Below are 14,549 nucleotides of genomic sequence, written 5' to 3'. Positions count from 1 at the left end.
TTTGGTCTAATAAAAACACTCTATATCTTCTCTTTTCTAGGTATAATAAAGTTTAAAGACTGTAGACAATAATAGTAACAGTATACTACATTATGGAAATATATTAAACAGATATTTATCATTCAAACGATTAATTAGTAGTATTAATCAGGCATTTGTACTGCAAGTGATTTCATCCTACCAATTTAGTTTTGACAATAAATTGATCAGAATTTTCAATATATCTACACACATCATTCCGATTCATCACATAATTCAATATTTACTGATACAAATTCATTGAATTAATCAGAAAAAATTAGCTACAGTTGTACATCGAACTTGTTCGATGTATGTTATAATAATTCACTTGTGAAAATTATGGATTTCACACTATTTGAATTGTTGGAAAAAAGCGAGTGTAGAAGACTACTCCTCTGTTCATGCGCGGAAAATAGTACGAGTACGAACAAAAAAACATCACTTGTACCTGCCGGTAGGTTCATCGTCCACAGTTGAATTGTGGGCAGGTAGAGATCGTTGCGCTCATATGCCTTCTAATAGACGCGTCATACCTCATTTAAAATTATATCTTGTGAAGAAGTACTTTGTCTTGAATTTTTCAACGTCACTAGGCAAACTGTTAGGTTTTCCTAAGTGTTTAAATCAATTACGCGTGAGTCCTAGATATTCGCCGGTCTCCAGTTCCTTCCTCCTTCACGCACCAACGATATTCTACATCATTCTTGATGAAGATGGCGTCTTATATGTCCATGTTATATCAGTTAGTCACCATTCGAGCTTCCTGTCTGTTTGAGTGAAACAATTATTTTATAAGAGAGTCGGAAGACTCATCTATGTGTGCCTTAGCTTGTCTCATACCAGAAGTTTCCATCCATCTGCGCAGAGCCTGAGAGTTGTGATAACAACACTGTTTGGCTGCACAAAAAATGAGTTCAGGACCTATTTGGGGTTTATTGAACCCAATCACTTATTTTGAAGTATCTTCCTGTTTGCACCAAGTGGCTCCATATTTAGTACTGTGAGCTTAAACATCCGTCCACTGTTCTCTATCAGTGATGTGTATCTTCAAGCCATTAATGTCAACGATCCCCACCGGTATGTTTTCAAAATCGTTGAAAAGAGTGGAACTCAACCCAACCAAGGGACAAATCACGTCAACAATGTATTTTCTTTAATATTTCACGTAATGCACCGGACGCTATATTCACCAAATTATAGATAAAGCGACACTTATTAACGCTATGCTTCATCTATACTCAAACAAATTTTCTACTTCATCTTGATTATTGGTAAAAACCCTGGTATCTAATTTCCAAAGAAGAAATATTCAATTCCATCTCTTTGCAAGACAAGAATGAAATTCAATTCGCGGTATGTTTTCTAATGAAGAACGAATTCAGGCCTTCAACACCAAATGAAGAAACTGGTTATGACTCCGTACAACCAGTTGGATTTGTGAGTTATCAGAAATATCTTTGAAATTATCTTCGAAGGTATCAATTTCCATGTGTTGATTTGCTTTTCAGTACACGATGAAGACAGAGTCCTTTTGACGGGAAATTGAAGAATTGTCGAAATAAGTGTCTAGTTTCGGCTTCACAGACGAAACTCAAATTTTAGTGTTTATTTATGTTAACTATCAGAAACATCATAAAGCAAAGAAAAAATTAGTTTGATTGTAGGAACATATTATATTTCAATAAATTTGGAATCAAAACTAAATCTTGCCCTTCGAATTTTCACAAACTCCCAACTTATTCTCATGAAATTGTTTCGTGAATAAAAAAATTCAGTTTTTATTGACTGAAATTAATAAACAAAACCACAACGTGAGATTGTTGGCCAGTGAATTAATCTCACTCCATGCGGCTGGCTCACAACTTCCAACTTGAACTAAATAACTTCAGTTGCAGCTGGTACAATCCATAAAATGAATTGAGATACTGCCGTCCTTGGAGTATTTAAGACATGGGAGGTAATTACTTGTGTCCAATTTTCTATATTACAAGATATATGGTTTTCGCTATAAAATTGATTATTTACAAAAGTGTTAATAATAGAAATTAACAGATGCCATTTTCTTGGAATTCTTTTCATTAGACTATAAAATGAACTTGATTTTGAGCATTTTGTGGAAAAAAAAAACAAACAGTAGTCGCCGAATGTCAGATTTGGAGATGATGGTATATAAAGTTTTTGTTGACCACCTAAAAAAGGTCTTCCAACAATAGATGGTCACGAAGAAGAACCAAAACAATCAATTGAACTTCCTCATTAGTAGAACTACCACTAAAAAAATAACTAGAAACCAAGTCCTGAAAGAAATCAAAGATATCAATCTTAAAAAATCAACAGAGTATGACTTGATAAATGCCAAAGTCTTCCTCGAACTACCCCAGTATGCTTCAAACTTGATAACAGCTGTTTATAATTAAATTTTGAGATTGGGACATTTTCCAATCCAATGGAAGTGGCCCGATCATCTTAATCCCCAAAACTGGTCAAACAACCGAAGATTTCACTTTTCATAGGCCAATTAGCTTGCTCCCTATTTTATCCAAAATACTAGGAAAAATACTGAAAACTAAATTAGAAACATCATCTCAGATAAGCACGCCACTATTGTACAGGTGCAACGGGTCACTAATGAAATAATGCAATGTCTAGAGGATAAAAAGTACTGCTCTGCTGTGTTCTTGGAAGTGGGCCAGGATTTTGACAATTCCTAATTCTTAGATCCCATTTAACTGACCGCCAATTCCTAGTTGAATTCCAAAATGAACACTCGACGTTACATCCCATAAAAGCTGAAGTTCTACAGGAAAATGTACTGGGTCCTTTACCTACTAAACCTACTAAACCGGTCGGACTTGCATACTTCTAACACCTTAATGGCCACATTCACAAATAGAAGAGGAAATGGCCCACTGATTAGTCTAAACTGCAAGGAAATCTTCAATAAAAGGAAACAACTTGGCCTCAAACTGCATAAACTCTACGGGATTATCATACGAAACTCCAAGCTAACTCTCGAGAACGAGGTCTTAATGTACAAAGTTATTCTCAAACCAATCTGGTCATACGGAGTACAAGTCTGGGGCTCGGCAACAAACTCGAATATAGACATTTTCAAGCAGAAACTCTTAGAGTAATCACTGATGCTCCTTTGTTTATGCCTTATAGTGCTATCGCTCGAGACCTGAATGTTAACTCGGTTAAAAAAGAAATCAAGAAGTTAAGTGAAAACTATAGTAATAGGCTTAAAAGGCATCCAAAGAGACTTGCTAAAAACCTAGTGTCACAACGTATTATGAGACGTAGACTTAAAGTATTACTCCATAAGACTTAGTTGATAGATTTTGAAATAGTGATTTTAATCTTTAAATTTTAGAATTTTGAACCTCACGCGTTTCTCTTATAGGGATTTTATCAATACTTTTATTCTTTTAGCCTGTCATAACTTGCCTTGTCCCTAGTTCTTAAGTAGTTGCGTTGTAACTTTAGCTCAATAGGAAAACCACTGTCTTCACGACCCTGTGGTGTGTGGTAGTTAACGATCGTTGATGTGAGCTAGACAAGCTTGTATAAACAATGCTGATGACTTGGTTAATCTTGACATGATAAAGGCACTGCAACTAGTAGTCACGTGGTGCCATTGCGAAAGGCCGAAGATTAACCCAAGACTAACAGAGCTCCTCCTTTTCACCAGGAGACGCAACATTGGCACGTATTTGAGTATAATACTGAAGGAGCAATAAAATATCTAGGGATAACTCTGGATACAAAACCACGAACATATGGACACCTAAATAAAGAATGCCACCTGCGCCCTCTAGGCATGTGGGAGAGCTTTCAGTTGTACATAGAGTGCTTAACCTTGAGTCCTCCACTGGATAAATACCTCAAAAGTAAAAAGGCATGGGGCCAATGTGAGGTAACCCTATACAGAAAAAGCAAAAACAAGACTGCCAATGGACAAAGTCAAGCGCCTTTGAAGTTCCACTGGGCTTTTCACCTTTGATTCTAAAGTTATAATTTGGAGCCATGAGGACAGCATGCATTCTGAATATCCTCAAAGAACATCTAGACACAGGACGCGGCTGATTGTCTTATAATTTTGATGGACAGTGACCAAATTACGCATATGATTTTAATAATAACGGTTTGGAGTCACACATCACTGAAAGGTAGCAGTACACAGATGCTCAAGCAAGAATAGCTTGGACGGAGAATAATTCAGCGGATGACGCACGAAAATAAGGGTCCTCAAAGTCGAAGCATTCGCTGTGATAGAATGTGGCTGCTGGCAAGGCAGATGCGGATATAGGCAACTGACATGGAATAACCGAATGAACACATAGGTGCTTCTCTTATCAAAGAACTGCTCCTCTTAAATAAGCGCAAAATTCAACTGGTAACTGGCCACTCAACCAGACACGGTTACGGCTATCTAAGACGCCATGTCGATGCTATGTTATCATGGAGGTCTAGGATTTCCGCCGGTGTCTAGCACTCAAAAGGGCGCGGTTCAAATACTTTGGCAAGCCTAGCATTGCCTAGTGGAATCAAAAAGTTTAAGTCAAAGCGCCTGATCGGCTCTCTAAAAGACTTCGTATGACCAGCATTTGGTAATTCCAAGTTAAGTACGATGAGCCTATCAGAAGTCTAACGGTCCTTGGGCCCTCACTATCCTACTACGAAGGTAGACTTCTAATTTCAAATCGCTCTACAGTATCAGTCACTCTTTATAATTTTGGGATTCAAATACATCCTAACTTCCAACATAAAATTTCACCAAGATTAACACAGCGAGAAATTATTTTATTCTTGAACACTTTGGATTTAGCTTAGATAAATGCATAGATTTACGTACTTATAAACTAGATGCGGGAATATAATAAACAAACATTTTTATTCTATTTGGCACAAGAATTTGCCTTCGAATATAAAAAACCACAGATAGAATTAGATGATCGATGATCTGTCACAGATACAGCTTCACGTGTATCTATAGAAAACTTGAGTAAAACCATTAGACAAACAAAATATATGAAAAATGTACATTAAAAACAACTAAAAGTGCGTTTTTTAATAAAAAAAATTTATTTCGTTGCCTTCTTTTTAAATCTATATAAAAATTTAGGATTGGTAAACAAAAATAGTGTTGAAAAATTCTATCAAATAGAGCTTTGGAGAAAAATGGGTCAAAATTTGACCATGGTCCTTGGATTATATTAGAAACGCGACGGTATAAGTCATTAGAATTTATATATAGTGATACATATAGTCAATAAATAAAATGGTAATATCTCATCTTACATATTAAAAAGCTGCAAATGTTAAAAACCTAAAACTTTGATCTTAATTTGAATAAGGTTTTAATCAATCATTTCGTATGTAATTAACACATCCTGACACAAAAGTTAGCAAAGCAATATGAGCAGACAGAAAAAATAATAAGCGGAAAATTAAATGCTAATTAAGGGCCGTGTTACCATCTTTTCGGGCGTGCAAATTTTTGAGAAAGAATATTGCTTCCATAATTTAATTCTATATAAATGCTCTCCGTTATTCAATGAAGGGTGTGTTTAAAATAAAATTTCTTATTCTTACATGAAATTGGCGAGTTTCACGTCTCTTTTCGAAGAGTAAAAGTTCAGAAAAAGACAAATAATTAAGTGCTCGACTAATGCTATCTAAATTCTGCATAAAAAATGAATTTTTCGGAGCCGTAACGCAAAAAATGGCTTTTTCAGAGTTTTCTTATCCTATCATCGATAAGGAATTATATACTCATGTGGTTTCATTGAAGTCTGAATATCTAAGTGCTCCATCGACGCTAATTAAATACTGCAAAAAAATAACTTTTTTGGAGTTTTTTCAGCAGTATTTAATCATTACCAGGAGTTTCGTAGTTTCATATGGCCCCATTAGGTCCTATATAATCATGTGCTAGACTAATTCTAATTAAATGCGGCAGAAAATATGAATTTGTCGCAGGTACTTGGAAAAATGACTTTTTCCGAGTTTTCTCAGCAGAACACAATCATTGGCCAGGAATTATAGACTGGTGGGACCACGTTAGGGACTAAATAATTTTTCAATAATGATATAGAAAACTCGGAAAAACTCATCTTTTCATATATCCGCGACAAAATCATTTTTTCCGCAGCATTTAATCAAATCAATAATTTCTGGCCAATGATTATGTTCTCCTGAGATAACTCAGTAAAAGTTATTCTTTCCATGACGTCTTGAAAAAATTCATTTCTTCTGCAGGATCTAATTAGCATTCATCCAGCACTTAAATATTCAGATCTTAAAGGGTATAATTCCTTGTCAATCATAGTGTTTTGTTGAGACAACTCTAAATAGCCGTTTTTTTCTACCATTGAATATTGTGGAAGTATTCTACTTCTATCATATATTGATTTTGTACATTCAACTTGCATTACACTGTTAACTTAATTCTAGAGTTCGCAGAACAAAAAATTTCTCAAAAACTCAGCATTCAATGAGCACTAAATTTTTCGCTCCTTATTTGTTATTTCTGCTCATATTGGCATCGAGGTATCGATGAATGTACTGAAACATTGTTATAGCTTCCATATAAAACTGCAAAACTGCGGGAAAACGATGATTCATTGTAATAATTACCTTCTATCAATTTTTTTCTACAAAATGAAATCGGCGATTGTCTTGCAAAATCATAGTAATTGTCAGAGGAAATGTTAAACAACAATATGATCAAATCTATATAACTGTGGTATCCCCTTTTAGTTCGTAATTTTTCATTTTGACTTACCTTGTATTTTGTACCTAATAAAGCCTTAAGAATAGCAGCATGTTTGAACGAAATCATATGGCGAAATAAACTTATCGGAATAGAAGCCAACTCGAGAATATACAAGGCCACAATGACCTACACCGCAGGGACACGGCCAGAAACGTCGAAAATCAAAAGAATGATGGAAACAGAGAGATGAAAGTGCTACGCAGGGTAGCCGGAAAAACCCTACTGGACAAGGAAAGAAGTGAGAACATCTGAAGATTGTGCAAAATAGATGACGTCAACGAATGGGTTCTATCAAGAAAGGCGACAAGGCGAAAGTGACGACAATCTTGAAGCAGGATAGGAAGCAAGGATATCGAAGATAAAACAGGCGACTACGCTCAATACACGGAAGAAGAAGACTTACCTTTTATTAGATATAATAGATATGGAATGAAATGTACCTGTAATCCGCAATACACGCTTCCTATGAAGTAGTGTTGAACATAACTCTTTCAATATTAGATTTATTGAGCAAAATTTCAAGTGAATCTAACATTAACATTAAAAAAGGCTAATAAGATACAGTAGAATTCAATTAGAGTAGGTGTTTAAAATATGCTTCGTTTTAACGAATACACAAGTCTATCCTTTTTTGTAAAGAATACATACATACATACACTCAGCTATGAGGCAATTAAAGTGACGTTGAATACTGTCTTTTACCTCTGTAGCATAAAATTTTTCTTCAAGATACGACCAAACTGTGTAAACAAAGTGATTACAATCGCACGACTGAGGAGGCCAATGAATCAGAGCTTTTGCACCTCTACCAATCCATCAAATTGTTTCTCTATCAATTATGACAAGTTCTATCTCAAAGTGCGGTGGAGCTATATCGTGCATAAAAAATAGAAATCTTCTAATATCTCGAATAAGTAATTGCTTGAATAATCCAGGTACATATCACCATTTCAATTTCCAGGTATAATGTGATAACCTATTAATTTGTTACCTAAAGCTGCTGCGCAAACATTAACTTTGAATGAGTGTTGGTGATGTGATACCCTTTTGAAACTTGTATTCTCATCACACCAGTAGTGTGCATTATGGAAGTAACACATACCTTCGACAAAAATGCAATGAGAAATTTATCAAAGAGACCTAAAATCAAGACGATTTATCATAAACCATTTGGTTATTTTAACAATCATTAAAAAATTAATTCCACAATAGATTGTGGCTTCTGTATAAATCCGTAGATTAGCATCAGGGTGTAGGCTTCTCCAAGACGCACTACGGGATAAAAGAGACAAATCGGATAAACCGTTAAGACAGCACGGACCGAAGAAAAATCGAAGAGAATTCTTGTAATACTCCTTGACAAGACTGGAATAAAAATACGAACCGTTTTACCGTTTTTCTATAACTAGATACTAGAGATTAAATTACAAGCTACTTAATTTACAATCTTCATTAATATTGGTTTATAATATTCCCCATTCGATTAATCAGATACTCTAAGTGGTTGTACTAAATTATTCATATGATAATGGATCAGTTTGTATGTGCCGCTTGTGCACTTGCAAAATGTATACGGAACAACTATGACCAATAATCAATGAACGATGGCGCTGGTTTATGAGGTTAGATATTGTAGAATACTCAAATAATTATCTTAATAGCGAAACCTTTCAGAATAGGGCACATACGAGTAATCGTTAAACAAGCAGCTATTTTTCACTAAGATGCAATTCTTTTTTAATAATTTTGTGTTACAAATTCAATAGTTGCAACATTTATCCGTAAACGGGTTATGTAATATTTCACATATTTTATCTACATTCTTCTTCATTCCGGAGGTTGACTATCATCATAGCCATTTTAACTTTGAAAGTACGGTCATAAACAGGTCAGATGATGTGACGGGAAATCATTTTCTCAGGTTTCTAAGCCACGATATTGTACTTCTTCCAATAGGTCTATTGCCTTTAATTTTTTTCTGATTTATGAGCTGTAGGATCTCATATTTTGGAACTCTCATGATGAATCCGAGATAATGAAGTTTTCTTCTTCTCCCATATATCCAACTTCTCTTCCTCTGCTTTGTTAAGAGTCCACGTTTCGCCTCCGTAGCTCACTGTTGGTCTTTTATTGGTTTGTATAGATGTAGCTTCGCCTTTCTGGAGATTTTTTGGGATCTTATCATAGCATTCAGCGCTCCCAACTTTTCACCTCCCCTCGTCATCGTCTCTTCCAGGTATTCTCCCTCGTCACCGTCGTCCTTAATAACCACCCCAAGATATACATAATTTTGAACTTGTTCTAAGCTCATTGCGTTTTTTTAGTTCAGTTGTATTTACAAACTTCTCATTGCTCTTTTTCTTTGTGGTGTTGTCATTATTATGAAGTTCGATTTATCTTCGTTGGCTCGTAGATTCACTGTTTCTGCCATTTCTATGAAGGCTCTGCAAGTTTTCTCAATACTGAATATACTATTTACACCACCACTACACCAATACTAACAACTACACTGTCTGACACGCGTTTCGATAACCAAGTTGTCGTCTTCAGAGACTGAAGGTAAACTAGTAGTAACTGGGTTATATAACTATTGTAATTGTGTAATTGTTAGTGTTGGTGTAGTGGTGGTGTAAACAGTATATTCAGTATGAATGGCGTCAACGGTTCCAGAAATTTCAACCTAAGTTTTCTTAAGCTCGTTTTTCGATGTTGAAAAAATTATTACATCGTCTGCGTATGCCAGTAGTTGTGTTTTTCTTGTTTTAAGTGTTCTGTTCTGTTCAAACCGATTTCTCTATCTACGGATACTATCCATTTTAATACTATGTTGAACAGTGTAGTGTTTCAGTCCTGTGTTGATCTGGAAACATTTTGATAAAATATGATTTGCTTTCACCTTCGTTTTTGTACGTTTGAGTGTCATTTTCGTAAGCTTTTTTGGAATACTAAGATCGTTCGTAATGGTGTACAAATGGTTTCTGTTCATAGTATCGTGAGCTTTTTGGTAATCTATGAAGACTGAATGAATTGGAAGATCATATTTATATCCCATTCTTTGCATTTGCCTCGGAGTGAATATATAGTCTTTGACTGATCTTCCAGATCGCAATGGTAGTCTCCGAACAAGTATTGTCAATATACTCTCAAACTTTTTTCTATGGCATTAGTCAAAATTGTGTAGATTGTATCTAGTAGAGCTATATTCCTTTAGTTTCTGCATTCATTTCTTTTTCCTTTCTTGTGTATTGGTACACTTATTGCCACTTTCCACGTTTCTGGTATTGTATTTTGTTCCTAAATACTGCTTTTCAAATAAAATATTCTCGTTTTAAATGCAGTTCCACCATACTTGATTAATTCTGGCTCTATTTCGTCCTGAATTATTTCTAGTATTTCCTCCTTTGTTGTTGGCAATATTTATCGATATTATTCCAATCTCAGTGTAAGTTCCTCCCATTGTCCACCTCCAATGTCTGCATTTAATGTTTCTTTGAAATGCGCTTCCCATCTTTGGATCATTTCGGTCTGTAAAGTTTCTGTTATATGTATTATAATTATTATTATCATTAAGCCAAATTGTTATATGATATTATCTAATATAAAATTTTAGTCGCTTTGTCTATGGAATTGTAAAGTTTTATTGTGACAATAAAGCTTACATCTCTCACTTGTACCGAGGTAGTCATATCTCTCTTTCCTGTCTTCCATACAGTCGTTCATTGGACGCTTCAGTTTTATACTTTACGACAAGTGTCAGACCATATTCTCGACTAACTTTGGCGGCATAATTCAACATGTTGTGTGGATCTTACATATTTTTCTGTGAAGACTATTGTTTCTTTTATATAGTGCAAATATTTCAGTGTCGTTAACTCTTATTCCACCGGCATGATTTTCAAGAGCTTTGGTGAAGATTTCTTCTAAGTAGACGTTGACAAGGAGTGTCTGACTCCTCGCTTGATTTCCACTACATCCGTTAGTTTGGACTGAATGCGAACAGACGCAGTTTAATTCAGATATATTTTGCTTGATATTTATATATTTTTCAAATTGTGTTCTCAAAAAATATACTCGTCGCAAATGAAATCGAAAATTATATTGAGAAAACTATTACATTGTTTAAAGAGGTTAATACGGGAAAACATCAATTTGATTTGTTCCAGAAATCGATAGGTTGTATCTAAAATCAGCAATATAAAGTAAACATGTGATAAAATTTACTTATCAAACAAATATCCCAATTTTGTTACGAATTGTAAATCATTCTGAGGTTAACCATTATATTTCAGCCGTATGTTGTATGTTGATCACAAGAAAATACCCTGAAAGGAAGAGATAAGAGGAGTATGTCTTATGGGAAACAAGTTGAATAAGAATTCAGCTTTATACAGTAAAAAAACTTTCCAGAATGGCGCTGGTGTAGATAAAGGGTATTTTTAACACAAGAAGGTCAATATAGGAAATTTTAAATTTAAACGACTTCTTTTGTGCAAACTAATTTAGTAAATATAACCTAAAAGAAATTTACCCTGATGCTAATGTTGTACCAGTCTTATTAACGTTTTTCGACGGGCACTTTTCATATACACAGATTATTCTTCTTACTACCCTCCGTAGAAATGACACAAAAGAAGTCTTCTTTTCAAAAAATAACAAATTCCTTGATTTCAGTTTTGAAAAAAAGTTTAAAATCGTTAATTGAATTTTTATTTCAAAACGTATTGACTTCTTTCTGCATCATGATTCAAAAAATTTCAATTCAATTTAACAAAAAAACGTATTGACTCTTAGCCTAATATCATATTGAATCTTATCAATAGATTTATAAAAAATGATCATTATTGTTTAACATCCCCTGAGGATTTGATAAAAATCGAACTTACTTCGTATGGTTCACCGAATTTAGGTCCCGCTTGTGCTAAATACAAAGTAGACGCAGAATCGAATACTAATTCTATGGGATTCCTCTGGACTAGAACAGTTTCCGTTTCGTTACAATTGAAATATAAGGTAACATTTTCAAGAGTGACGCGGAAAGCGAAACGCATCCATTTGTTGTAGAATTTTGGCACTGTAAAATTTGCTATGCTGTGTGAATTGATTTGACTGAAATCAGTGTAGTAGAGACTAACGATAGACGTTATTGGTCCATCGGGAGCAATCCTTACTCCCAGCTCTACAACCTGGAAGAAAAAATTTACACTGACAAAAAAACTGAACACAAAATTGCATTTTTATTAGTAAAGTCTTAAAGTTAATCTTCAAAGCTTCAAAATGATATAAAATATTGTAATATTTGTTGCTTTCACGGTTCAATAAGCTCTCTTTTGACAACTAACAAGTGATTAAGTTTGGACCCTCACTGGCGTTATAAGTTCAACAAGAGCTCATCGCATCGCGAGAGGGTGGTTGTGGGTAGCTGGACAGTCGGAAGAAGACTTAACCTTGAGCCAAAAGGCCAGATACTGGCCCCAATTTAATCTAAACCCACCAAGCAATCTGTCCACTACGATTTGCCGGAGAACACGTTAATTGAACTGATGATCAATAGGGCTCCGTTTTATTATTACAATTGAATGTTGCATAGAAGAAAACGTAGTTTTTGATGGAGGTTCTTGGGTGATTTGGGCGGGCCAAAAACGAATTGTTTTTCAACGAAACTGGTGGTGGATCGGGGGGATTAACGGCGAACCGATCCACAGAAGATACTAATATTGATAATATTACTAAAATATAATTAAAAACGTAGACCATGAATCTCCAAGCGTTCCTCTCTTCTTTATTCAGTTTATTCATGGAAGTATTGTCGTTTATCAGCTTTCGTATTTGAGGCACTATCAAAATCTCTTCTTTTAATTCTTTTCTATATATTTGGAAACTTATTTTTGAGATATTGAAAATCATGCGGTTAAAAAATTTAACAAAGTTTGCCTATTTTTAGATGGAAAGGTGGAACACTAATGCTCTGTTGTTGAACTAATGGTGGATGGAGTATATTTTCTAATACTGCCACGACACTTTACTGACGTAATGATTTCCTTTATAGCGTCTTTTCCAAAGACACCAAAAACAACTGTTCCAAAAACTCCAGCTTAATTCATACCTTCTTCTCAAATACAAGCGTAAGACTTTAGTATAATTCTTTCAAAGGAGCTGCATGACCCAGAGGAAAAAATTTTGTAATAGTACTGTTTTTAGACTAACCGTTGTCCGGTCGGGGTGAGTCTAATAGACTCACCGAGCAAGGTTTTTTTAAATATCTTTTGCAGTATTTGTCTCATCCTAAATTCCTTCCGTGACTTTGTTCATAATCATGGTCGGTACATATGACTGATGATAAAATAGAAACAAAACTTTTTGTATGCATAAAAAAATATTAGTTGTTTTTCAGACACAACCGGGTAGTATGAGCCTGGCAGACTCCGGATAGTTTCTTGGAAAGTTACACGCGATGAGAGCATCAGTGGGCATGTCCCTGTCCCATAATGCATCCGTCATGCTATGTTTAGCATCACTTGTCACTTCGTGTTAGTTAGTGTTACTTTGCATCTGCTTTCAAACCGCCTGTTCTTGCGAGTTTATCTGAATTACTCTCTTTTCAATTATTATATCCTGGTAAGTCATATTCTACACAGTTCTAGTAAATAAAATAAACAAATCTTTGGATAATGGGCAATAAGGGGCTGTCTGACAGAGAACTTCAATAAATTATTGAAAATTTGTCTGATGTCGATGACGAATCCTATGACATCAATTATTCTGACTGGGAATCTGAATCAGAAGACGATAATTTATGTAACATTATATAACATATATGTAATATAGCATATGCATAATCAATAGGCATACAATATCTGAAGTGAACTCTTATCAAATACTGTATTTTAGCGCGTTGAGTCCAATGGACTCAAACTATCCGTTTACGTTACTAGCGCAGACTATCCGGATAAGGGCTAATTTTCTAATGAATATATCAATAATCTTAAAGTTTGTGGCTCGTGATTAACACCAAAAGCTTTAAATGGAGCATCGATGTTACAAGAATGAACCAAATGAAGAATGAATGAAATACAAGTTACTGAAAAGTAAAATGGAGCAAGTTATAATTTTAAAACAATGTAAGATTATACAGATGCGACAATTTTAATATCCATAGCTACACAACAAAGATAAATAAGTTTTAAAAAGCATGCTAATACCTTAAGACCATATGTACATACTATATATTCACTAAAAGCGAATAATAAACTCACCGTATCGTAAGGATTAACCACAGCGAATATAAATGCCCCGCGTCTACTCTTCGGCTTGGCGCTTATTAAAATAGAAAATTCCGAACTTAGTTTCTCTGGTAGTATTTGCCTGTGGGCGATTTTTAGGTCTGATCCGGCTCTAAATCCGAATGCTGGAAATCCGTCGTGACCGTCGTCTTCTATGTATTGGGTCTTCGGATCTGGGAACGGTATTGGAATGGCCGCAAGTAAATCATATTCGCTGTAAACTGAAATGAAAATAGGATTTGTAGGATTGCAAGTAAAATCTCAATTCTTTAGATATATAACATCACTTAGTAAGTCGTTTGACTGACATACAGAACAATGGATTCAAAATAAATTTGTGTGTAAATATATGATTGCTTCTTAATGAAAAAAAAAAATACTGTACAAGCTCAGCAATGGCTAAAAAAGTGTTATTCGGACTCTGGTCCATCTATTAGAACAGAACCATTTGATTACTGAATTTAAACGTG

At 34.8% G+C, this 14,549-nt stretch overlaps 1 protein-coding gene across 6 annotated transcripts in view; it reads right to left on the bottom strand.

Annotated features, from left to right (window-relative positions):
* LOC130894040 (collagen alpha-1(XVIII) chain) overlaps positions 1 to 14,549 on the bottom strand; it is a 577,499-nt gene that overhangs the window by 279,216 nt on the left and 283,734 nt on the right. For all 6 annotated transcript variants that reach the window (XM_057800571.1, XM_057800570.1, XM_057800569.1 and 3 more), the window contains exons 3-4: positions 14,053 to 14,300; positions 11,683 to 11,982 (exon numbers count right to left, since the gene is read on the bottom strand). In XM_057800571.1, coding sequence (XP_057656554.1) covers positions 11,683 to 11,982; positions 14,053 to 14,300 — 548 coding nt within the window. The remainder of the gene's footprint in view (positions 1 to 11,682; positions 11,983 to 14,052; positions 14,301 to 14,549) is intronic.

The sequence above is a fragment of the Diorhabda carinulata genome, chromosome 5 (assembly GCF_026250575.1).
Source record: "Diorhabda carinulata isolate Delta chromosome 5, icDioCari1.1, whole genome shotgun sequence".
NCBI classification, from domain to species: domain Eukaryota; kingdom Metazoa; phylum Arthropoda; class Insecta; order Coleoptera; family Chrysomelidae; genus Diorhabda; species Diorhabda carinulata.
The sequence above is the reverse complement of the archived record's forward strand: the minus strand, read 5'-3'. Positions and strand labels throughout refer to the sequence as shown.